The 25,642-nt window shown below is 32.8% G+C and overlaps 5 protein-coding genes across 6 annotated transcripts; 1 reads left to right on the top strand and 4 right to left on the bottom strand.

Moving 5' to 3' along the window:
- Positions 1–1,119: 1,119 nt before the first annotated feature.
- On the top strand, positions 1,120–3,374 carry LOC141652664 (uncharacterized). The gene is made up of 2 exons (XM_074460225.1): positions 1,120–1,269; positions 2,919–3,374. Exons 1-2 carry the CDS (start codon positions 1,148–1,150, stop codon positions 3,070–3,072), a joined length of 276 nt encoding a protein of 91 aa, XP_074316326.1. The 5' UTR covers positions 1,120–1,147; the 3' UTR covers positions 3,073–3,374.
- A 4,857-nt stretch (positions 3,375–8,231) lies between these two features.
- LOC141650966 (uncharacterized) lies at positions 8,232–10,016 on the bottom strand. The gene is made up of 4 exons (XM_074458699.1): positions 9,952–10,016; positions 9,358–9,410; positions 9,095–9,270; positions 8,232–8,505 (listed from the first exon to the last, which is right to left on the bottom strand). The coding sequence occupies exons 1-4, from the start codon at positions 10,014–10,016 to the stop codon at positions 8,314–8,316; spliced, it is 486 nt and encodes a 161-aa protein (XP_074314800.1). The 3' UTR covers positions 8,232–8,313.
- A 2,025-nt stretch (positions 10,017–12,041) lies between these two features.
- Positions 12,042–13,378, bottom strand: LOC141652660 (uncharacterized). Its single transcript, XM_074460221.1, has 3 exons — positions 13,291–13,378; positions 12,717–13,032; positions 12,042–12,436 (listed from the first exon to the last, which is right to left on the bottom strand). The coding sequence occupies exons 2-3, from the start codon at positions 13,020–13,022 to the stop codon at positions 12,239–12,241; spliced, it is 504 nt and encodes a 167-aa protein (XP_074316322.1). The 5' UTR covers positions 13,023–13,032; positions 13,291–13,378; the 3' UTR covers positions 12,042–12,238.
- Positions 13,379–15,729: 2,351 nt separating this feature from the next.
- LOC141652659 (uncharacterized) lies at positions 15,730–21,083 on the bottom strand. Of its 2 annotated transcripts, none has more exons than XM_074460220.1 (3): positions 20,997–21,083; positions 19,795–20,110; positions 15,730–16,160 (listed from the first exon to the last, which is right to left on the bottom strand). In XM_074460220.1, the coding sequence occupies exons 2-3, from the start codon at positions 20,098–20,100 to the stop codon at positions 15,969–15,971; spliced, it is 498 nt and encodes a 165-aa protein (XP_074316321.1). In that variant the 5' UTR covers positions 20,101–20,110; positions 20,997–21,083; the 3' UTR covers positions 15,730–15,968. The 2 variants fall into 2 exon arrangements, with proteins under 2 accessions (XP_074316321.1, XP_074316320.1); XM_074460219.1 differs by lacking the exons at positions 19,795–20,110; positions 20,997–21,083 and adding exons at positions 17,157–17,472; positions 17,793–17,938.
- A 2,227-nt stretch (positions 21,084–23,310) lies between these two features.
- On the bottom strand, positions 23,311–25,078 carry LOC141652663 (jasmonate-induced protein homolog). Its single transcript, XM_074460224.1, has 3 exons — positions 24,985–25,078; positions 24,180–24,498; positions 23,311–23,712 (listed from the first exon to the last, which is right to left on the bottom strand). The coding sequence occupies exons 2-3, from the start codon at positions 24,480–24,482 to the stop codon at positions 23,518–23,520; spliced, it is 498 nt and encodes a 165-aa protein (XP_074316325.1). The 5' UTR covers positions 24,483–24,498; positions 24,985–25,078; the 3' UTR covers positions 23,311–23,517.
- Between the last annotated feature and the right edge of the window lie 564 nt (positions 25,079–25,642).

The following is a 25,642-nucleotide window of genomic DNA, read 5'->3' as shown; positions in this document are numbered from 1 at the left end:
TATATTTGGAGGGAGTAATTATTTTATGATCTCTATACCATTATTCAAAGTATATTAATGGACACAAATAAAGAAAAAACTGTATTTATGCATATAAATTACATATGACAAAACACTTTATATTAAAAAAAAATATAATTATCTTATTGGGTTCTTATATATTCGAGACAACTAAAGTTAATATTATAGAATATTTATAGATAGACAAAGTGAACAATCGGTAAGTTGGGATAAAAGAGATTAATTAATTGGTGAATTTGGTAAGCATTAGTGTCATAATAAAAGAAAAATTCGTAGGTGTACCCGGGAATAGACGTTATCATGCACTTAAACCTATTAGAAGATTGTAATTACAAACAATAACTTTCATTGTCTTAAAAACGAGAGCGGTCTTATTATTTAGGGCGTACAAAAATATAGTAGACTTATGCACATAAGAAACTTTGTGAGTAAAAAATCGAGAATATACATAAGTGATAAACTTTCTTGATGCTATGACTTCACTTATACCATATAATTTTTTTTTATTTCAATAGAAAACAAATAAGAAATCATGATAAATGTTTATAAGATGACCGAGTACATTAAAACAATGAAAAAATTTAAAGCCTGACATATTATGAGGGTTATGAACGCGTTGAAAAAATAATTTCAATATCAAAATATTAATTTTTATGAATATTAACAATGAAATTGCAATCTTTTATATTAAATATTTTATATCAGACCCGTGAATTTTCACGGGTTTAAACCTAGTGGCTTTAGAAGTGAAACGCATTCACAAAAAAAAAAAATCATTCGATTCGGGTCAAATTTAAAAGTCCGAAATAGAACACCAAGTAGCCATGTGAAAATGGACGGTGGTCAAAAACCTTATATGCACGCAAAAAACTATTCCTTAATGGGCCGCCCAATTAGACAAATTGGTAAAATCTATGGGCTAAACTAAACTCTTCAGGTGCCGCACACAGAATTCACATCTAGCGTGTCAACCTCTCATTGGATGTTGACTACTTTGACTACCTTGAAACTCACAATTCACCTACCCCACCCCTCATTTCTCTCCTCTATATATATACTCACCCATGCTACAAAATTTCCACACACTCTTAAAATCCCGAGTATCCGACACGACACGACACTGAATATGGCAGCGGCAAACAGATGGTTGAGGCCGGAAGTGTATCCACTCTTCGCCGCTGTCGGTGTTGCCGTTGGCATTTGCGGCATGCAACTTGTTCGTAACATTTGTATTAATCCCGAAGTCAGGTATTTTCTCGTTTTAATCTTTGCTTTTTAATTTTATTGAATTTAATTATTTATTTAAATATTTGGATTTGAGATTATTTTGTAAACATGTATCCATTCATTTGATTGTGGAAATTTTGATCATTTGATATTCTCTGTTTTGAGAGCCCAAAGATTTAATGTAGATTGTCAGATTTTTTTTTTGGTTTGAAATGCATGAGCGGTATTTTACGAGGAATGCTATCAACCTTCTCCGATAACATGTTAAAAGAAGTGCGTAAAATAAATGTTATTCTGATCCAAACGTGTATCTGGAGGGGAAGGTTGGACAGAAGACAGAAATGAGAAGGTAGATAGTATTTCCCATCTTCTATAATCTAGCCAATTTATGATTTGTACTAATTTTTTAATACAAAACTGGTGACGCGTCACAAAATTTGATCTACATTTTATCATAAAATGGTTACATTTTTCCATTGTCACAATTGAGAATTTTTGTATATAAAGAGGATTGTTGTATTACAGGCGCTGATTCTTACTTTAGGCAAACTAAAATTTAGAATTTCTTTACACCAGCGATGTGAGACGGGTTTTCAACTAACAGTTTTGGTAGCAGTATAAAAGCGTTAATTTGTAATCAGTGGTGAAGCTGGGGGCAAAGCACGTAGAGGTGGCAATTGAGACCCGGGTCGGTTACGGGTCGGGTAAAAGGGGTCGGGTTAAATAGGGTTCGGGTTATGTCGGGTCACCAACGGGTTCGAGTCGGTTCGGTTCATGTCGGGTCATTTTCAGGTGGGGTCATCAACGGGTAGCAAGTCGGGTCGGGTCATTAGCGGGTCAGTGTCGGATCAGGTTATCAACGTATATTTTATCTTATCTATTTAGTTTTAGAAGGTAATTTTATAATTTAAATAATGGGTAGGTCGTAGGTGTAGTTCTAAGTGAAAATAAGTAAGATGAATGTCAATTTGGTGTTATTTAAGCCATTATTAAGCTAGTTTATTATCGGGTCATCTACGGGTTGAGAAAATATCGGGTCACAGGTCTGGTCGGGTCGGAGCAGATCGGGTTCGGGTTGGAAAAAATAAGGCTGCTATTGGTTATCAGGTCGGTTCGATTTCGGTTCACCCAATTTTCGGGTTGTATCGGGTCGAGTTTCGGTCGAGTCGGGTCAACTTTTGCCAGCTCTACGCCTCTACCTAGCAGGGGGCGCTCCCCCGTTGGATTAATTTTTTGGAATTTTTATTTAGAATTTTAGATTTTTTTTCAAGTGTACCTTAATATCACCTCCTAAAATTTTCCATCCCCGAAACTTGAATCCGTAATAGATCCCCATATATTCAGCTGATTATTTACATTTATTTGTTTTTGTGAGCGTACTTTGACAAACGTTAAGAATCAGTTTTTTGTGAGGGAACTTTGAACAAACATAAGTAATCAGTTGAATATATAGGAGGAACGAAAGATAAATCGTGCATGTATGTTATGTGTTGTGTTTCTTGAATTGAATCTAACTATTCTAACAGAGTTTTCGACTAAAGCGGCCCTAAAGGTTCAAAGACATGTAATAAGGCTATACATTTGTTGGCTCATTGGCAGTGCCTTCTGTTTTAATGATCTTATTACTTACGAACTACTCGTCTATGCTATTGGTTGCTTGAACTCTCCAGGGTAAGCAAGGACAAAAGGGCAGCTGGAGTTCTGGAAAATTATGCTGAGGGAGAGAAGTATGCAGACCATTCTCTGAGGAAATATCTTCGCAATAAAGCACCCGAAATCATGCCTTCTATCAACAGCTTCTTCGCTGATCCTAACCGTAACTGATCGAAGAGGCTCTAAATTAACCTTCTTCTGTTGCCCGTTCAGAGCTGCGTGTGTTTGCTATGAAACAAATATTGGCATATTTTCTATTTTCTAGTTACTTCATTGTTTTGATCTTTATTTGATAAACAGATTGAAGATTTCGAAATTTTTAGTTAAAATTTTCAAATTCTTTCGAGGCCCCCTTATAATATTAACCTCGCCTCCGCTGATGCCACTGCCTGCAATAAGCAGAAGCTCCAAAGTATACTACTATAATGTCTGATGTTATTATCGTAGATGTTATCAGATCCCTTTGGAGGTGAGGGAAGGAAGTTGATTCTGAACAGTACTTTGAGATTAAGGAGTCGGTTTTCTGAGCATGTTTAATGATTTTTCTGAGGACGTAAATATATTATTTAAACTACATACCCGGTGTTATTTCCATAGAAACGTATTTGATATACATATCGTTCTTTGAACAACAAACACACCGATACAAGAATTATGAATACGAAATAAGGGTCAACAGTTTTATTCAATATACAGTAATTAATTTGTATGGAATTTAAATTTTAACTAAAAATACCGAAATTTTCAAACGACAGCGGAGACCACCGCCCCTGCTAGTTCTTTTACTAAAAATACCGAAATATCGATGACATATGAGACCATATATAGTAGACGACATTGCACTAATAATAAATCTCAAATCTTCCATAGTTAGTAACCTAGATATTATTCTATAAAACCAATATATTATTCTGATATCGGTATAATACGATATACGTCCCGTATATCTCTAACAATGATTACAGATTTAACAACATTCCTTAATTAACACATACATAAATAAAAGGATCGGCAATTTTATTGAGTTCATTAATTTGTAGTACACATAGGAACAAGTAAGTGGGAATACATGGTACACATGCAAATGCAATTATAAATGCATAGAAAGGCTCTGTATGAGTTACTTACTACTTAGATTGTTGAAATACTGATCCTTATTAATCTCCCCTACTACTAAGAGAATAAAATTCTCAAGTAGTTTTCCCGCCTAACTTACACTACTCTTTGATGGGCCAATCTAAGTTGGGCCATCGACTTTTAATAAATCAAATTTGCTTTTGCGTCAAGTCTAACGTATGATTTGAATCAATTGAAAACCTATATATGGAAACAAATGTATGCTTTGACTTTTCGAATAAATGCAATCCTATACATGGAAACAACCTCTCAAATTATGCAATCTTTACAATATTATCCCGAAAATATGCAATCACAATCAATTACCCCCTAATATATTATGCAACTAGTTTGGATGCCCGTGCGTTGCAACGGGGTAATTAACTTAGTTAAAAAAATTTGGTTATAAGGTCTTGATATTTACATCTTATGTCTAATCATTTATTTAGATATGATCAAAAGTCAAAACATCTTATTTAAGAGGCGCAAAAGATGTTAGGTTGATACCTAAGTTCCAAGGATGTCTCATATTTATAATCATAAGACCACTACATCTTATGTTAATCTTTCGATGTGAGACAATTCTATTATTTTTATATAATCCTACATTATTTTTCAATGTGAGACATATAACATACTAAGAAGTAAACAATTTTATATATGTACAAATTATATGAAATCTATACGCTAATGATATCATTTTTACCACGAATCAAATTATGTTATTTTCATAATTTTCTTAATGATATTTTTTTGCCAAATGAAATGTAAAATTTTTTATATAAAAATTACAAACATCACTTGAATATAATATAGGAAATAAATTTTATAATAATTAAAAGATTCTCCACTTTATTTTTTACATCAAAAAATATTATTTATAATACTTTCCTAAATTAATCTTTAAGATCACCCCACCTTATGATAATTTTCTGATGTGGGACAATTCAACTATTTATATGTAGTATATTTACCACACCTACATTATTTTTCAATGTGGGACAAATAACACACGAAAAAGTACACCATCTTTTTTGCACCTATTTCGATATTCAACCCGATTTAATAATGAGAAAATATTATACTATCTATTTATATTCGTACATTTTTTTCCATTTTTTGTCATAATTAAAATATGTACAAATGATATAATTTAAATTACAATTTTTTCCTAATACGACTTTTAAGATGTAATTGAGGGAGTAATAGAATGTATAAAAAAATGCAAAATATTTCCTTTTTCTGGTGCGATTTTGATTAATGGTTAAAAATTAGGATGTATTTTAGTTACACAAATGTAATGAGGCATATTAATTACCTATATTTGAAAGTTAAAAAGATTTAATTCTACTATTTATCAAAGTAAAAAAGCTCATTATTGATTTGTTTGTGGATTTAAGATCTTTTTATGCAACACTTGATTGTTTTATAATTCATAAATTTTCTATTTTAGTGCAGAGATTATCATTATATGACACAAACAAATTTATGTATATTTAAGCACCCATTTTATTTTTTAATTATGACTTTGTCTTAAATAAAGTTATTATACTATCGATTGTCTTAAAATAAACATTATAATATCACTAATATAGTAATATATAATCGCTTTTATAAATATCTACGTGATTAATATTTGTATGGTATTGTTGTAACTAAGGTTTGTCGTTAATGCAAACTCTTATAAGAACTTTCTAAGATAATTTTTAAGCGATTCAAAAGATTTTGGGTATTATAATTCATAAATTTTCTATTTTAGTGCAGAGATTATCATTATATGACACAAACAAATTTATGTATATTTAGCACCTATTTTATTTTTTAACTATAACTTTGTCTTAAATAAAGTTATTATACTATCGATTGTCTTAAAATAAACATTATAATATCACTAATATAGTAATATATAATCGCTTTTATAAATATCTACGTGATTAGTATTTGTATGATATTGTTGTAACTAAGGTTTGCCGTTAATACAAACTCTTATAAGAACTCTCTAAGGTAATTTTTAAGCGACTCAAAAGATTTTGGGTTGATACCCCTAAGTTATGACTCATATTTATAATCATGTGATACCTCACCTCATGATAATCTTCTAATGTGGGACAATTCAACTATTTATATGTAGTATTTTTACCACACCTACATTATTTTTCAATGTGGGACAAATAATATACTTAGAAATACACCATCTTTTCACACCTAATTCGACATCTAACCCAGTTTAATAATAATAAGCAAATACTATAGGAGTACTATTTATTAATATTCGTATATTACATTTTTTTTTAACTTCTTATCGTAATTAAAATATGTGCAAATAATATGATACTATATTCTAATGTTAGCATTTATTTACCACGAATCTAATTATATAATTTTTCAAAAAAAAACAAATTATGTTACTTTTTTGCTAAATGAGATGTATAAGTTTTTATATAAAAATTATAAACACCACTTGGACATAATATGAAAAATATATATATATCATATCGTGGAGTTAATGATATAAACCCTTAAGAGCTCTCCAAGACAATGCTTAAGAGACTCAGAAGGTTTTGGGTTGGTATTTAGGTTCTAAGGATGACTTCTATTAATAATCATATGATCACCCATCTTATGCTAAACTTTCGATGTGGGACAATTTTATTATTTATACGTAATATATTCACCACACCAACATATTTTTCAATGTAGGACAAATAACATACTTAGAAATACACCATCTTTTTTACACATAATTCAACATCTAACCCAGGTTAATAATAATGAGCAAATACTATACTCCCTCGATTCAAGACCAAATACAACATTCCTTTTTTTACACTATTCATGAACGAATAGAATCTTTACGATTCCTTGCTATATGTAAGACAAAATATGGTCATGTGAGATCTTATTTGATTCACCTATAAAGTACAATGAGAAAATCAAACTTTAAATTTTTTATAATGAAAACTTAAAGATATTTACGTTGTAATTTGTGTCTTGGCAAGTGTGTAAATGAAAATGTTGTATTTGGTCTTGAATGGAGGGAGTACTATTTATTAATATTGGCACGTTTTTTTTATAATACTTTTTTGGCAAATGAGATGTATAAGTTTTTATATAAAGATTAGAAACATCACTTGAATACAATGCATAATATAAAAAAAATATGTATATATCATACTGTGAAGATAATGATATAAACTCTTAAGAGATCTCCAAAACAATACTTAAGAGACTCAAAAGGTTTTTGGTTGATATATAGGTTCCAATGATGACTCCTATTTATAATCATAGGATCACCCACCTTATGTTAATCTTTCGATGTGGGACAATTATATAATTTATACGTATTATAAACACGACACTAACATTGTTTTTCAATGTGGGACATATAACATATTAAAAGAAGTACACTATCTTTAATACTCGTATGTGCAAATCATATGAAATCTATACTCTAATGAAAACATTTTTACCACGAATCTAATTATTTGATTTTCATAATTTTTATAACAACATTTTTTTGCCAGATAAAATGTCAAAGTTTTTATATAAAAATTAGAAACTTCTCATGAATATATAATAGGAAATATAGTATTATAATAATTAAAAGAATTAAAAGATTCTCTACTTTATTTTTTATGTGGAAAATAAAACTTTCCTAAATTAATTTTTGATGATGTGGACGCTCTAGAATTGCTCGAAAAAACTCTCTTTTATATATATATATATAGATTTTACAACATATCAATTGTACTCTCGAATTATGAAATCTTTATTTTAGTAATATGGAGTATATGGAGTATGGAGTATTTTTTAAATAGTGTATAACAATTTTTATGTATTTTCTTATAGGAAATAGAAAGTGAAAATGTTAGTTTTAATAATTTTTAAATTGTCTTTTTAGACGCGTAGTATATTATTTTTACCAATTTTCTTAATAAGGCTAATATGTTTTTTAACTAGATTTTACATCTAACTTAATTTCATAAATTAGTTCCCCTTATCGATTTAACATTATAGTGTTATTATTAATAGTAAACTTTCTTTTCTATACTATTATTATATTTAGTATATTATAACATTAAATTAAAAGTAGTTTTAATTTATGCAAACAATTTTATTAAAAGTCCCTCTTTATAAATTTCATCTTAAAAATACCGTGCTATAGCACGGGAACTACACTAGTTACATATCAATTATTATCATTATTATAGTAGATTACTTAGTAATAACATTATCATTATTATTTTATTTATTATTATTATTGTTATCACCATTATTATACAAGGTATCCATGCATCATGGTTTAGGGCATATGCTGAAATTGGCGAGAAGATCAGCCATTTTGGCGATGGGATTGTTAAGGATAGTGGCGTGCATACAAACCAAGTCTTCAATTACAACAGAAGACCCAGCCTTATCCACTAGCTCTTCAATCTGATCAAAAGTCATATTATCAATGACTTGTTTAGGACCGACAGCTCCGAAAACCTACAAAACATTCATCATTCGACAACACATTATGATTCCAAGCCAAGGGCGAATCCATGATTCACAGTCCCCAGACACAAGGAAATGAAAAACATACGGAGTACTAGGGGTGTTAACGAGCCTAGCGGAGCCTCAACTTTGCCTTGCTCGGCTTGTTCTCAATAACCAAAACTCGAGCTCGAGCCGATCTCGAGCTAGCCCGAGCCTAAAAAAATGTGCTCGTTATAAAGTTTGCGAGCTTTAACGCGATCTCGAGCCAAACTCGAGCCTATATAAAACTGCTTTTTTTTTTTTTTTTTTTTTCCAATATTTTCAATAATAAGGCTCGAAGGTTATAGGAAAAAATATTAGGCAAATCAGCGAGACATTTGATATGTATGATACCAAAATATAATCATGAATAAATATTTTTATAAAATATGAGCAATATTTTATGTAATCACACAATTTTGAGCCGTTTGCGAGCTTTTCGAGTCGAGCCAGCCTTTGCTTGGCTTGACTCGTTTAGCTCGCACGAGCCGAGCTTTGACCGAGCCGATCTCGAGTAGCTCGCGAGCTGTCTCGTCTCATTAACAGCCCTACGGAATACCTTATTGGGAGAGGTCACCGGGTCAAATTGGGCGGGTGCGCACCAACCCAAGATGACAGCAGCACGAACACCGGCATCAGTAGTGAGAGTATAAACCAAAGCAGCCTTGGAGCCTTGGTTACCCTTGAGATGAGCAAAATGAGCCACGCCACCATTGCGCACGATAATTTCAGGTACTGCACCGTCGAAGCTACCATCCCAAGAGTGAAGTCTCTAGAGGCGCATGGGAGCCGCAGTTTGGTTCTTCAGAGTGCCTGAGGTACCATTCTGAAGCTTATCATTCAACACTACTTGTGCTGACGCCATCTCTTGATTCCTGCATTAACGAAATTGTCTTTAGAGTCTCATCTAACAATTTTTTTATAAAAATATATACGTTTTATATATTCTCAAGATACAAATAAGCGGGTGACTTTAATACATTTGTCATCGCCATCCAATATATACACAATTTTTTAAAAGATTTTTCTTGTAATATGCGAGTTGAAAAATAATACAGAAAGAGTACAAGTAGAGAGTAACATGTACTTCCTCAGTCCAATTTACACAAATAATTAGGATGGAGAGAGTAGTAATGTAATACAGCAGTGGCGGAGCCAGGATTTGAACTTAGGGGGGGCGAAAAATTTTAGGGGGGGCGAACGACTAATTTCATAAGGCACCCCGAAAAAATTTCGAAAAATTTAACTTAAAACTTCGAAAATTTCATCCGCTAGGGGGGGCGACCGCCCCTGCTAGCCCCTCCCTAGCTCCACCACTGAGTACAAGCAAACATGAAAGAACCCAAAGACTTAGTATTACCTGGGGAAACAAAACTGATAAAAGAAGAATGATTTATTGCTCTGTTATGCACTAACATTGCTTGCTGAATAGCCTTTATAGTACCCAAGCCTGTGTTACATTCAACATCAATGGAGAACATATTCTAAATAAGAATCTAATCACTATTTTTTTTTTTTTTGGGTTCTCATATCTTGTGGAGAATCTTATCCTGTTTTTGGGTCCTTACTTCTTGTCCATATTGTTCTTCTTTGCAACCCTTATTTGCACACGATCCATTAAAATAATTCCGTCTCCACTAAATATATATTCGACTTCTAAGATTGATAAATTTGGATTCCCACTATTCTTCATATATATTCGACTTCTAAGGTTTTTATTTTTATTTTTGACAACTGATATGGATAGGTTATAGTAGAAGCGTAGAATGAGTAAGGATCCTCTCCAATACCAAAAATCTATTGGAGGGTCAAATTACCCCAAGTCCAGGGGCCATAAAATGATTGCCCTGAAATCTAAGGGCCAAGATCTAATTTCTCAATGTTTTTCCTTTTTTGTTTTTATTTTGTTAATTTTGCTTATTTTTTTTATGTTAATTTAAGAGTTAAATCTATTTTGTGTAGAGTGTACTGCTTCTTTTCTATGTCGATTGTTCGTTCTTATCTCTGATTTTCAATTAAAAATTTTAGGGTTTAATTTCTGGGATGTAACTCTTTATTACTCCCTCCACATTTTAGTAGTTTCTGGAATAATTTTTGGCAGCATTTATCTTACACCTATTGTTGAAATCTTGGTTATGTATTAGTCTCTCAAATTAGAATAAATAAGTTGTATTTATAGATAGATCTATCTATTGAGATTTTGCCGTAAATGTAGACTTTAGTTTGCAAAAATCTCATTTCTTTCTTGTTTAAACTTTCAGAGTTTCGAAGACAATGAGGAACAAGTTGGAGGAAATGACTAGGCAAAAGTTCTAGGCTAGGTTTTGATTGCATCTTAGTTTGCAAAAATCTCATTTCTTTCTTGTGTATAAACTTTTCTTTTTATTCAATCCGTCTCATTGTAGACGGACAACTATAGACGGATAGTTGTCCTCTCACAAAATGCAAATGGAAGGACAAGTGGGGTATCCATTTCTCACCCACTTGCACTATCTGCTTTCATTTTATGAGAGAGACAGATAGTGTCTCTCTAAAGTGATAATTTGACTTTTTGAAATACACTAGAGATTTCTTTTCTTTCTGTACTAAGTGTTTTTTTTTCTTGACGATTTTCGTCGCTGGTTTGCAAATAAGCAACCAAGGCTTAGTTGGTCGCCAGTTTGCTACTATTGTCAAACTATTGTTGTTGGTTGCTGATTTGAGACTATTTTGAAGTTAGTCGCTAGTTTGAGCCAATTTTAGATTAGTAGCTAAATTTGCGGCCAATTTTGCAACCAACTGTAATTCGCGTATGAGCCTTTCGCGACCAATAAAAATTGGTCGCTAATTGCATTTAGCGACTATTTTCGGCCGATTGGCGGCCAACTCAGTTGGTTGTGAATTGACCTTCTCCTTGTAATGATAGCTTAAGTCGGCTAAAGTCGGAAAGCTGCACAAGTCGGTCCGATTTCAAAACATAAATCTATATATTTCAAAAATTAACGGTTTAAGAAAATATTAGTTCAATAAAATTTGCGGGTGTGACAAATATGATGTATTTTAAAGACTTTTATGATAAAAACATGATTATGTTTTGTGTACATAACTTTATTTGTATATGTTGGAATAAATATGAGTTTAGTATTAATGTAATCATGTTAGGTTTTATTAGTTAATATACTCGTGTCCGTATCTATTTTGGCGCTATCTAGCTTAAGTTTATATACATAACTTTATTTCTGTATAAGTTTACAATAGTTGACTGATTGATTTTTTCAGTCATGTACATTTTGGTGCTACCTAACTTAAGTTTACAATAGTCTGACTAACTGATTTTCCATGTGGAATAATTTTTGGCATTTAATTTATACTCAAATCATGAAAAAACATCCTCAAATTTTGGCATTTATACTTTGGCTATTATGTTCAGAATTTAGACAAATTCATAAATTCATAGGTATGTCGTAAACATATATATTTGATGATTATGGCATATTGGCATCCTTAATTGGTAACACATACACAAATAGAATAAGGGTCGACAATTTTATTTAATTTATCAACTTTAATTTAAGTACACATAGAAACAAGTAAACATGCACATGCAATTATATATGCATGGCAAGCCTCTGAGTTTCTACTTAGATTGTTGCATGTTCATAGTGACCCTTGATTACATAGCAATATTATCATTAATTATTATTATTATTGTAGAAGTTATTCATCATGGTTTAGGGGATAAGTAGCTGAAATTAGCGACAAGATCAGCCATTTGGGCAGTGGGATTGTTAAGGATGGTGGCTTGCATACAAACCCCCTCAGCACAGACTTCAACCGAAGACCCAGCATTTTCAATTAGCTTTTGAATCTCATCAAAAGTCATTCTATCAATGACAGCCTTAAGGCCGATAGCTCCGAAAACCTACAAAATAAACATTTCAGTTAGTCTTGCTGAAGACGGGTTGGAGCAAGTGACGGGTAATGCCACTCACAAAATAGATAGGGGGGACAAGGTGGGGGCACCCCCATGCGCTTTCCTTTCTCCTCTATTTGGGTCATTTGTGAGAGGAAATGGTATCCGTCACTCCAAAGTGACGAATACGTGCCGTCTTCAATGAGATTTTGTGTAAACATTCATCATTCGACAACACATTATGATTGACAGTCCCGGGACACAAGGAAATGAAAAACATACGGAGTACCTTATTGGGAGAGGTGGGGGGATTGAAGTTGGCGGGTGCGCTCCAACCCAAGATGACGGCACCAGGTTGACCGGTAGCCGTAGTGATACTATAACTCAAAATAGCCTTGGAGCCTTGGTTACCCTTGAGGTGGGTAAAACGGGCCACACCACCATCGGCCGAGATATTTGTAGGTGGTGAGCCGACGAAGCTACCATCCAAAGAGATAGATCTGATGAGCAGCATGTCAGCCACAGTTCGGTTGTTCAAAATGCCAAAGGTACCATTCTGTGACTTATCATGCAAGACTACTTGTGCTGACGCCATGTCTTGATTCCTGTTGATTAAAAGAAATTTTTATAAAAATATATACGTTTTATATATTTTCAGGATATGAATAAGCGGGAGGCTTTAAGACGTTTGTCATCGCCATCCAATATTATATACACAATTTTTTGAATGATTTTTCTTGGGATTTGCGAGTTGAAAAATAATACAGAAAGAGTACCAAGTAGAGAGTCCAATTTACATAAATAATTAGAAAGGAGGGAGTAATATATACAAGCAAAGATGAAAGCACCAAAAGACTTATTACCTGGAGAAACAAAAGAAGAATGCTTATTATTGCTCAAGTTGTTGTATGCAATAACATTGCCTGCTGAATAGCCTTTATATAGTACCCCACCCTGTGTTACATTCAACATCAATGGAAGAACATATACTTATTGTATTGTTGTTTCAAGCTAATTAAGAATCTTATCACTATTTTCTCTTTTTTTTGGTTCTCGATCCACTTGTATGTGGAGAATCTTATCATGTTTTTTGTTCCTTATATCCTTCTCCATATATACTGTTCTTCACAATCCATATTTGCACATCTTCCATAAAATAATTCGGTCTCCACTATACATATATTCGACTTCTAAGATTGATAAATTCGGATTCCCACTATTGTTCGTATATATTCGACTTCTGAGATTAATAAATAATGAGGAGTATTTCCTCCGCTCTCTGGAATTGCAACATTTTATTAAAATATTACTAACATATATTCACTTCATGGATAGGTTATAGTAGAGCCTTAGGTTAGATCGAGTAAAGCCTTATTGGCTACATTTACATTAATATATTATGCGGTTCAGAGTTCAGACTCCTAGGACGATAACGAACCGGTTATAATTTTCATTACTCCCTCTGTTCCAAAATTAACTGGTTTTATATACAACTTATTCATTGTTGTTGAGCTTTGTTACAAAGTTGTCGAGCTTATTAACAAAATTATCGAGCTATGGTACAAAGTTGTTGAGCTTAACAGAATAATTATTAAGCTCAATAACTTCGTAAAATAGCTCAATAACTTGTAAAATAACTCAACAACTTTGTGTGGGAGCTCAATAACTTTGCCGCGGTTGTAAAATGCTACTGTATTATACAACCAGTTGTAGGATAGTATTTGTGGTTATTAAGTAATATAATATTATAAACGACATGAAAGAGTAGAAAACACAGTACATTTTTTTTTAATATCTTCAATTAAATATGTATTGATTAGGACTAACTAAATATTACTTTTAATTAAATATTTTACAGTTATCTTTTAAATACTTTGAAGTTAAACCTCGAAAAATAATATTTGGGAAAGTTCGACCTATTTTATTTACAGTTAAACTTTTAAACATCATTATATACTTGTTGTTCTTTATAAAAAAATAAAAGATGCAAATTTCTTATAGATATGTTTGACACATAGCACATGCAAGACACAATCACATCATTTGAATAAGTTGAGTTTGGACCCTGTATCGGCGGTATGTTTGATACATAAATATTTACACGTTTTTACATAAAAAATTAAAAATTACATAAAATTATATTCACATTATTTTGAACAAATATTAACTGATTTGGAACATAATCTATCATAAAATGATATAATTTGTGAACTTAATTTTAATTGTTGCATTATTCAAATAATTTATATTTTAATTAATATGATATTTGATCAGTCATAAATTTATTTATAAAACGTTGATCATGAATAATTATTTATCACTTATTAGTTTTATTTAAAATTCTATGTATTTTATTTTAAGACATTAAAGTTAAACAAAAAAAATTAAATTTGAGAAAAATTAATCTATTTTTATTATCAGTAAAAATATTAAAGGTTATATATGAAATATATTATTTATAATAATAATAAAATTTTAAAACAGCTCGCACGAAAATCAGTATACTACTTAGTTTTATTTATTCTTATTATTATATATTTGTCCTAGTCATCCAATACACAGTACATAATTCCTTGAACCTTTTTCTCCTGTACTCCGTAATATGTACAAGCAATAACATGAAAACACCAAATTTATTACCTGGAGAAACACAGATTTTTACTGATGGAAGAAGAATGATTATTGCTCACTCAATAGCCTTTATATAGTACCCAAAGATGCTTGAAAAAAATTATCATGTTTTTGTTGGTTTTGGTCCATGTTCATGAATAGTAAGGTTGGCATATACTTTCAATGGCAGATGCATGATGGTCACGTCCTTGTTAATTTTGTATGTTGTACTCCATCTACTTCACTCAATAACTGTAGTTTGTTATTCCTTGTGAGACGAGGATTTTGAAGAAGAAAATGTTGCTAGTTGAGTGAAACGGAGGGAGAGTGTCAAAATTAGTTAATTTTCGTGTTCGTGTCTATTTTGGTGCGACCTAACTTAATTTTACCACAGTTTGATTGACTGATTTCCTAGTCAAAGCAATGTAGTATCGATGTGGAATAAAATTTGGCATTTTTACTCAAATCTTGGAAAAAAAATCCTGGCTTTAGCCGTGTTTGAAATTTAGATAAATTCATGACTCCTAGTAAAGATATTTTGATAATAATTATAATAATAAGGAAAATGAGTTTGCGCTACTGGGTAGCACTCAATCTCAGCGTCACCTTCTCACATGTAATTAAAGGATATATGTGAGAGGATGACACCCAATCTCAACACCACCTGGTCGCGCCTTATCAACACATACACAAATAGAAGGGTCGCCAATTTTATTTATTAGTTTGTAGTACACATAAGAACAAGTAAATGGACATACATCGGCTCTATGCACATGCTTATATATGCATGACAAGCCTCTTTATGAATTACTACTTAGATTGTTTCATGCTGATAGTGACCCGTAATTACATAACAATATTATCATTATTAATTATTAATTATTAATAATTATTTATTATTGTTATTACCATTATTATGGAAGGGTATCCATCATGGTTTAGGGCACATGCTGAAATTGGCCAGAAGATCAGCCATTTCGGCAGCGGGATTGTTAAGGATGGTGGCGTGCATACAAATCCCGTCTTCGATGACAATAGAAGACCCAGCCTTATCCACCAGCTCTTGAATCTGATCCCAAGTCATATTATCAATGGCAGGCTTAGGGCCGACAGCTCCAAAAACCTACAAAACATTCATCAAGTGAGAAGAGATTATGCACCCATTGCTGGACGAAAAATATTTTTATGTACACATCTTTCCACAATACACTAGTTTTATACCCGTGTAAAAAATGCTAACATGCGCTATCATTAGATACATGAACATATAATTGAGCGTGATTAAGTGTTTTACCGTGACAATATGAATAGTCCATATTTGGAGATTCGAATATTTAATAAATATTAGATTTAAATATCAGATAATATACAACCGTATTTTATTAGAATTATATTAAAGGTATTTGACATGTTAGACTCGTTGAAACTTGAATGTATGTAAATTGAAACATTTTATGTAAATTGTAACATTTTAACTTATAAACTTATGTTTTAACATAAGTAATTAAAATAGGAGTGAGGAGTATGCAAAGACATCGATTATTCATAGATTCAAGAAATTTATGATTTTGGAGCGGCAGCGCCATTACCAGTATTTAGATAGTTATTTTGAATGTATTTTTTACGTTAGCAATCTTGATTTTCCTTTGTCTATTTGTTATCTTCATTGTAACCTACGCTTAGTTGATTATTAATGAGATGACAATTTCAAAAAATAGGAGTGAGGAGTGAGACTAATTAAATAGAATATGAAATATAAGGGACCCACATGTATAAAATCAGTAGCCAATCAAAAGCCAATAAAAAAACTTGGCTTTATACTATGTAGATTATTCCAAGCCAAGATAAAATTCCCACTTTTATGTAAAAATAGTAAATTAATTTTATAGATCCGCCACGTTAAAACATACTCCTTCCGTCCCGGTCAATTGTTGTCCTTTAGTTTGGGCACAAAGACCAAAGATTGAGTAGGGGACCAATTACTAAATGACAAGTGGAACAAATTGAGTGTAAATGATTAAATTGTTCATTAAGTTCATTCTTCAAATAGAAAGGACAATAATTGACTGAGACACCCAAAATGGAAAAGTACAACAAATGACCGGGACAGAGGGAGTACCTTATTGGGAGAAGTGGAGGGGTTGAAGTCGGCGGGTGCGCTCCAACCCAAGATGGCAGCAACAGGAACACCGGTAGCTGTAGTGAAAGCATATACCATAGCGGCCTTGGAGCCTTGGTTACCCTTGAGATGGGTAAAACGAGCCACGCCACCATCGCTCGAGATAATTTGAGGTATCACGCCGGCAAATCTACCATCCCAAGAGTGAGCTCTGATGAGGTGCATGGTTTCCACAGTTTGGTTGTTCAGAGTGCCTGAGGTGCCTTTCTGTAACTGATCATTCAACACTACTTGTGCTGATGCCATCTCTTGATTGCTGCATTAGTGCATATATTACCCAATTAACCAAATTGTCCTTATACTTAACAATTTTTTTGTAAAAATATATAAATTTTATATATTTTCAGGATATAAATAAGCAGGAGGGTTTAAGACATTTGTCATCGCCATCCAATATATACACAATTTGTGAACGATTTTTTTTTGAGACACGTGAGTTGAAAAATAATACAGAAAGAGTACAAAGTAGAGAGTAATATGTACTCCCTTTCTCCAATTTATACAAATAATTGGGACGGAGAGGGTAATGCATACAAGCTAAGCACACATGAAAGCAACAAAAGACTTGTTACATACCTGGAGAAACAAAAGATTTGTAGTGATAAAAGAAGAATGATTAATTGATTATTGCTCAAGATGGTGTTATGCACTAAAATTGCTTGCTGAATAGCGTTTATATAGTACCGTACCCCGGCCTGTGTTACATTCAACATCACTTGAAGAACATATGCTTATTGCATTATTGGTTCAACCTAAATAAGAATCTTATCACTATTTTGTTTTTTTGATTCAAATTCTCCTCTTGTGGAGAATAATCTTATCATGTTTTTGATTCCTTTTCGAATGTTGTGTTTGGGAACCTAGAATTGGATTTGAGTTACTAAATTGAGATAATTCAAGCGTTTGAAAGTCCCTGAAATTTGAAATTGGAATTGGACTCAATTCTATCTTAGTTAAAATTTAGCACTCTCAAATTTGAAATTGGAATTGGACTCAATTCTATCTTAGTTAAAATTTAGCACTCTCAAATTCCTACCATATAGTAGTCATTTCAATTCCGTCAGTACTACGGTTTTTTTGGGAAGCAAGTTTCGTCGCAAATTTTTTTATTTATGATTTTTTTTAAATCGCAAATATTTTCTGTCGCAAGATTTATTTTTTCCTAATAAAAAACTCAAAAAAAAAAAAATTGGTGACTTTGACCCATACGTGACCCGCCCAATTCCAATTCCAATTCCAATTCCATGAGTTCCCAAACGCCAATGAGAAATTGAAATCCGGAATCGAATTCCATGTGATCTCCAAACGAATTTTTGGAATTAGATTTGTAATTGAATTCAAACATTTTGATTTCTATAATTGAAATCATGAAAATGAAATCAATTTCGGGTATCCAAACACTACCTTAGTTACTTCCTTCTCCATATTGTTCTTCTTTGCAACTCGTATTTGCACACATCCATAAATAAAAATAATTCCGTCTCCACTAATTCACACCGTATATATTTGACTTCTAAGATTGTTATATATTCGGGTTCCCCCTATTGTTCGTTTATATTCGGTTTCTAAGATTAATAAATAAGAAGTATACGGACTACAAGCTTTTTTTCTTGACAAATGATATGGATACGTTATAGCAAATCCTTCTTGCCTATATTATGCGGCACTATCTTGTCAGGATAGTAACTAGAGTAATACAATGAAACGATTTAATACTTCTAAGATTCAAAAATACAGAATATAATTTTAAGATACTTATATATTTATATAAATATATTACATATATGTATTAAATCAATTTAAAATAATTATGGAATATTAATCCATTATTTCATGATTATCAAATTTCACTCAAAGTTAGAGTTATGCACTAAAATTGCTTGCTGAATAGCGTTTAAATAGTACCGTACTCGGCCTGTGTTTCATTCAACATCACTATTAATATCAAAGTAAAATATTAATCCATAAGTCCATAAGTACCTAGTAAACCTAGCAAGCATTATTTTGATAATTATAGCATTCCCTAATCAATACATACATACACAAATACATGGGTCACCAATTTTATTTTATTTAATTTGTAATACATATATAGGAACAAGTAAACGTACATACCATACATCCTACACATGCACAAGCAATTATATATGCATGACAAGCCTTTGTATGAGTTACTACTTAAATTGTTGCATATTGATAGTGACCCTTAATTACATAACGTACAATATTATCATTATTATTTATTATTTATTATTGTTATTACCATTATTATGGAAGGTATCCATCATGGTTTAGGGCAAAAGCTGAAATTAGCAAGAAGATCAGCCATTTTGGCGACGGGATTGTTAAGGATGGTGGCGTGGATACAAACCCCGTCTTCGATTACAACAGAAGACCCAGCATTATCTATTAGCTGTTGAATCTGATCAAAACTCATGTTCTCAATAACAGCCCTAGGGCCATAAAGTCCGAAAACCTACAAAACATTATTTATCATTATTCAACAACACATCATTATTAATTTTATGGATAGTCCGTCAGTACTGTTTTTGCGAAGCCAAAAGAAAGAAACACATACCTTATTGGGAGAGGTGGAGGGGTTGAAATTGACGGGTGCGTTCCAACCCAGGATGACGGCACCAGGTTGACCGGTGGCAGTAGTGATAGTATAAATCACTACAGCCTTGGAGCCTTGGTTACCCTGAATATGGATAAAACGAGCCACGCCACCATGGCCCGAGATATTTGCAGGTGGTAGTCCGACGAAGATACCATCCCAAGAGTAAGATCTGAGGAGCTGCATGTCAGCCACAGTTTGGTTGGTCAGAGTTCCTGAGGTACCATTCTGAAGCTGATCATTCAACTCTACCTGTGCTGATGCCATCTCTTGATTGCTGCATATATAGTGCATATATATTACCCAATTAATGTAATTGTCCTTAGACTCATTTAACGAAATTTTTATAAAAAATATATATACTCCCTCCGATCCAGACAGATGGTAACACTTACCTAAAACGAACAAATGGTAACATATCTTATTTGACATGAAAAATGACTAACTTACCCTTATACCCACTACCTATTTACAACTTTTCCATTCATTCTCTCACTCACAATTACACAATTCATTTTATGTGGCCTCAACCAAACATTCCAACTTTACCCCTAACTTTTCCACCTTTTCTTAAATAACCCAATTTTTCATATACTCCCTCCCAGTCACTATAATGTTCCCTCTTCCCCGAAACGGATTATTCAACTAATGTTCCCCTTTCTATTTTTAGAAACTTTTACTCTTATTTTATTCATTTCTCCCTCCTATCACCAAACCCTACACAACTCTTTTACTCCTATTTTATTACTTTCCTTTATATTTTGGCCCCACAATTCTTTATTTAACTACTAATAATTCGTCCCTCTCTCCTATCACCAATCCCACACAATTCTTTTACTCCTATTTTAATACTTTTCCTAAAGTATTGTGCCAAAACCAAAGGGGAAGATTATGATGAATGGGAGGGAGTATATATTACCATCTGTCTGGATCGGAGTGAGTATGTCGTTTTATATATATTTTCAGGATACAAATAAAGGGCTTTAAGATATTTGTCATCGTCATCCAATATATACACAATATTTTGAATGATTTTTCTAGGATATGCGAGTTGAAAAATAATACACAGAGAGTACAAAGTAGAGAGTAACAGGTACTCCCTCCGTCCGGACGGAGGGAGTAATATATACAAGCAAGCATGAAAGCACCAAAAGAATTATTACCTCGAGAAGAATGCTTATTGCTCAAGTTGTTGTATGCATTAACATTGCTTGCTGAATAGCGTTTATATAGTACCGTATACCCCGGCCTGTGTTACATTCAACATCATCAATGGATGAACATATGCTTATTGCATTTCTTTTTATTAGTTCTCCTCTTGTGGAGAATAATCTTATCATGTTTTTGGTTCCTTGGTTACTTCCATTGTCCATCCATATTGTTCTTCGACATCCCGCATTTGCGCACTTTCCATTAAAATAATTCCGTTTCCACTAATTCATATATATTCGACTTCTAAGATTGATATATTAGGATTCCCATTATTGTTCGTATATATTCAACTTCTAAGATTAATAAATACGGAACAATATTGTTCATATATAATACCCTTGCTTTAACATTCAACTATCGTTTCATTGTACTACTCTTTGATGATTCTTTTTCCTACAAGGTTTAGTGAATCAATAATTTGTGTCAATACATTACCCGAAATAAGAATACTTATGATGACGGTTTTACGTAGGTATTCTTGTACAAAGAAAAAAAAATAACACAAAACATGTCAAATCCCCTATTTACTAAATAATTAGGCAACCTCACAAATTTTCCCTCCAAAAAGCATATTTCTAAATAAGGTAGCTAATAACACTTATGTATACATTAACTAAGTAAGGTAACTAATAATCATAATAATTTATTTCATTAACATATTATCTTTTCATTAAAATTAATCTTTTCATCAAATTATATTTTTTTTACTAAACTCTAATCTATAATCTTTTAATTAAAATATTTTAATAAAAAAATTATATCAAACCATGATTTATTAAATATTTTACTGATTCTATTATTTGAAAATGATTTGACTCATATACTATGTATAAAACAAAATTATAAACCGTTTTAACTACTTTATGCAAACTAAAATTTAGAATTTCTTTACACAAGCGATGTGAGACGGGTTTTCAGCTAACAGTTTTGGTAGCAGTATGAATGATCGAGAAAGCAATTATTTTTCTATTTGAAATGAAAGTTATATATATGAAATATTTGAGCTTTAATTTGTAATATATCCCCTTATATTCAGCTGATTATTTACATTTATTTGTTTTTGTGTGGGAATTTTGACAAACGTAAAGAGTCAGTTTTTTGTGAGCGAACTTTGACAAACCTAACTAATCATACGAATAATGCTGCTCTCACAATATGCAAGTAAGAATTATATGGAGCACCCCACTTGCCTTCCCACCTGTGATATTGTGAGAGGGGTATTATCCGTCTTCAGCTTGTGACGGATAATGCCTGTCTTCAATGAGACAACCTGGAACGTTGAATAGGTGGAACGATGTGTTTCTTGGAAATGAATCTAACTATTCTAACAGAGTTTTCGACTAAAGCGGCCCCAAAGGTTCAAAGACATGTAATTAGAGACTACATTTGTTGGCTCATTGGCAGAGCCTTCTGTTTTAATGATCGTACTTACGAATTACTCGTCTATGTTATTGGTTGCTTGAACCCTGCAGGGTAAGCAAGGACAAAAGGGCAGCAGGAGTTCTGGAAAATTATGCTGAGGGAGAGAAATATGCAGACCATTCGCTGAAGAAATATCTGCGCAATAAAGCACCAGAAATCATGCCTTCTATCAACAGCTTCTTCGCTGATCCTAACCGTAACTAAAGAGGCCGCTCTAAACATCGTTCTTCAGTTACATGCTAAAGCTGCGTTAACCTAATTCGCTTAATTGCCTAACGAAAAGCGAATTAATTCGCGCGAATTACAAATTCAAATTGCATCAAATTATGGTGTTTGTTTATAATTTTATCGAAGTATGCTCTATTTGAGCGAATTGCGTATTTGAATTACGAATTCGAATTGGTCGTTTTACGAATCTCGTAACCATATTCAGATTGATTCTTTGCTTTGGAGTATGATGAAATAAAGTAAGAAATGACTTGCGAAATTATCCGTACTTATTAACCTAGGAAGTAGTAATAAGGTTCTGCTCTTTTGGACTTAAATCACTTAATTTAAGTTCACTTTAAATTCTATAAGTTTATTTCAGATCCTATAAGTCAAGTTCAGTTCAGTTCAGATCTTATGAGTTCGGTTCAGATCAGATTAGTTTCACTCCAAAAAAATAGGGCCCTGTTTATGACATTTTGCTATGGCGGTTCAACTAGAACAACCTCTTTTAGAGTGACGGTTGAGTATATTCGACTTCTCCCGCCCTGCAATAAGCCGGTGCTCCAAAGAATGCTGTAATGTTGTTAGTTGTTTTGGTTATAAGGTAAGAAAATTATTATAATGGAGGGAGTATAATACAAGGGTCAAAAGTTTTATTCAATATAATTATAAGTAGTACACATAGAAACAAGTAAGCGAGCATACAACGTACACAGCTACACAAACACAAGCATATCGATTATGAGCTGTGGAATGAAGAGTATACCGCTTAGGCTGTTGCGTGCTGATAGTGATTAATGACCCTTAGTTACTTAATAGTACATAATTAGACTCCATGATTTAGGGCATAAGTAGGAAATTAGTTGGAACATTAGCCATGTTGGTCTTAGGATTGGTAATGATGGTGGAGTGCACACTAATCTTTGACGCCTCGTCGTTGATTACAACAGAAGATCCAGCCCTATCCAATTGTTGTCCTATGTTATCCCAACTCAGAGCATCAATGGTAGCCTTAGGCCCACAAATTCCGAATAGCTGCAAAAACAATTGTCGAGTCAAGCCAATTCTTCAAGAGATTGTAATATAAGCATGTCAATGAATATAAGTTCTCGCTTTGGTTCGTAAATCATCTCATTTACCAATAAAATGACTTATACAATAGTCTTAAGTGAGACCAACTGATCAGTAAATACCGATCGTCACCACACATAAAAAAATTTGTAGAGTTTGGAATTCTTGACAAAGATATATGGTCACTCAAAGTTTGTAAAAAACAACTTTGACATACAAAAACTCTTAGCTATGGGATCCAAATACGACAATTTTTTTTCAAATCGTAGTTTTCGGAAAGATAATCGATCTGAAAAAAAACTTATCACTCTCTGAACTCGTAGACACGAGTTATAACATCTTAAAGTTTTCCGGAACAAAAAGTTTGGTATTTCAGGCAAAATTCTAAACTTCAAGGAAATCGCGTGCAGTTTCCGAAAAAAAAAACATACCCTATTGGGAGAGGTGGTGGGGTTGAAGTTGGTGGGTGCATTCCAAGCTAGGATGACGGAGTAAGGAGCACCGGCAGCACTAGTGATACTATAAGACACACCAGCCTTAGAGCCTTGGCTACCCTTGAGATGGTCAATACGAGCCACACCACCGTGGCTCGTAATAGTTTTAGGTAGTGAGGTGAAATTACCAGACCAAGTGTGAGATCTTATGAGCTGCATGGTAGCCACTGTATGGTTGTTCAGGGTTGCTGTGGTTCCATTCTGAAGCTGATCTTTCAACTCTACTTGTGCTGATGCCATGTCTTGATTGCTATTGCTGCATAATACCCAATTTATGGAATATCAAGTTTGTTAAGCACAAGTCAATTAATAAAATTTCTTATAAGTAGTTAAATATAATGTTCTACTTCCTCCATCCCAAAATTATCGGAAACCAATTTAAAATATAGGCGGGAGTTTTTAAGACATCTGTCCTCATCATCCAATACAGAATTACTATCTGCATATCATTCTAATATGATAATCTACATAATTTTTTTTAACCTGTTTTTCCTAATATTTGAGTTAAAAAAAATGATACAGAGAGCAGTAGTAGATTTTGGAGTAAACAATAAAATAAAGCTAGAGGGCCGAGGTTCAACTATTGACTGATAATTTTACACTATAATATAAAAAGCCAGCAAGGATCAGATCCCCTTCCGATATAACTAAGTCCCTCTACTAAATGAGTGTACAAAACTACTAAGCTAAAGAGTAAAACATGTAACAAGTGCAAGCAACATGAAAGGAAAAGACTTCATACCTCAAGAAACAAAGATTTCAACTTGAAAGAAGAATGCTTATTGCTTAAGAAGTAGTTATGCACTAACATATGGCTACTCGATTGCCTTTATATACTACTCTTGGTTTAACATTCAACATCACAAGGAGAATATAAGTTAGAAATATCTATCTCGTAACTCTATTGTTTCAAGCTAATCAAGAATCTATCACAACCAAGTGGTGTTAGTCAAATGATAATGGGTTAAACTCTCGTTTCGCAGAAATGCGGGAGTTGAGAGGTCTCGGGTTCGACTACCGGTTGGTGATGATCACTTACACCGCAGCTTTTCGAAAGGGTGGGGCTTACATGGTCCATGTGATGGTGCGGGAATGCATGGGCCCGGGAGATTCAACCCCCTCGTCATAAAAAAAAAAGAAAAAAAAAAAAGTCTACTTTTTTTTGGCGTCTCCTTGTGGAGAATCTTATCATGTTTTTGGTTTCAGTCGATATTATTCTTTTTTCACAACCCACATCCGCACACGTTCCATAAAAATAATTCCTTATCCACTATGATTGCTAAATTCGGATTCCCTCTATCGTTCATATACATTCGACTTCTAAGATTAATACATAGCGTACCAAGACGACAACAACGTATGGACGTAACACTTGACGTTCTGGTAGATTAACATAATAA

The sequence above is a fragment of the Silene latifolia genome, chromosome 4, assembly GCF_048544455.1.
Source record: "Silene latifolia isolate original U9 population chromosome 4, ASM4854445v1, whole genome shotgun sequence".
Taxonomy (NCBI): Eukaryota; Viridiplantae; Streptophyta; class Magnoliopsida; order Caryophyllales; family Caryophyllaceae; genus Silene; species Silene latifolia.
This window is presented reverse-complemented; position numbering and strand designations above follow the sequence as displayed.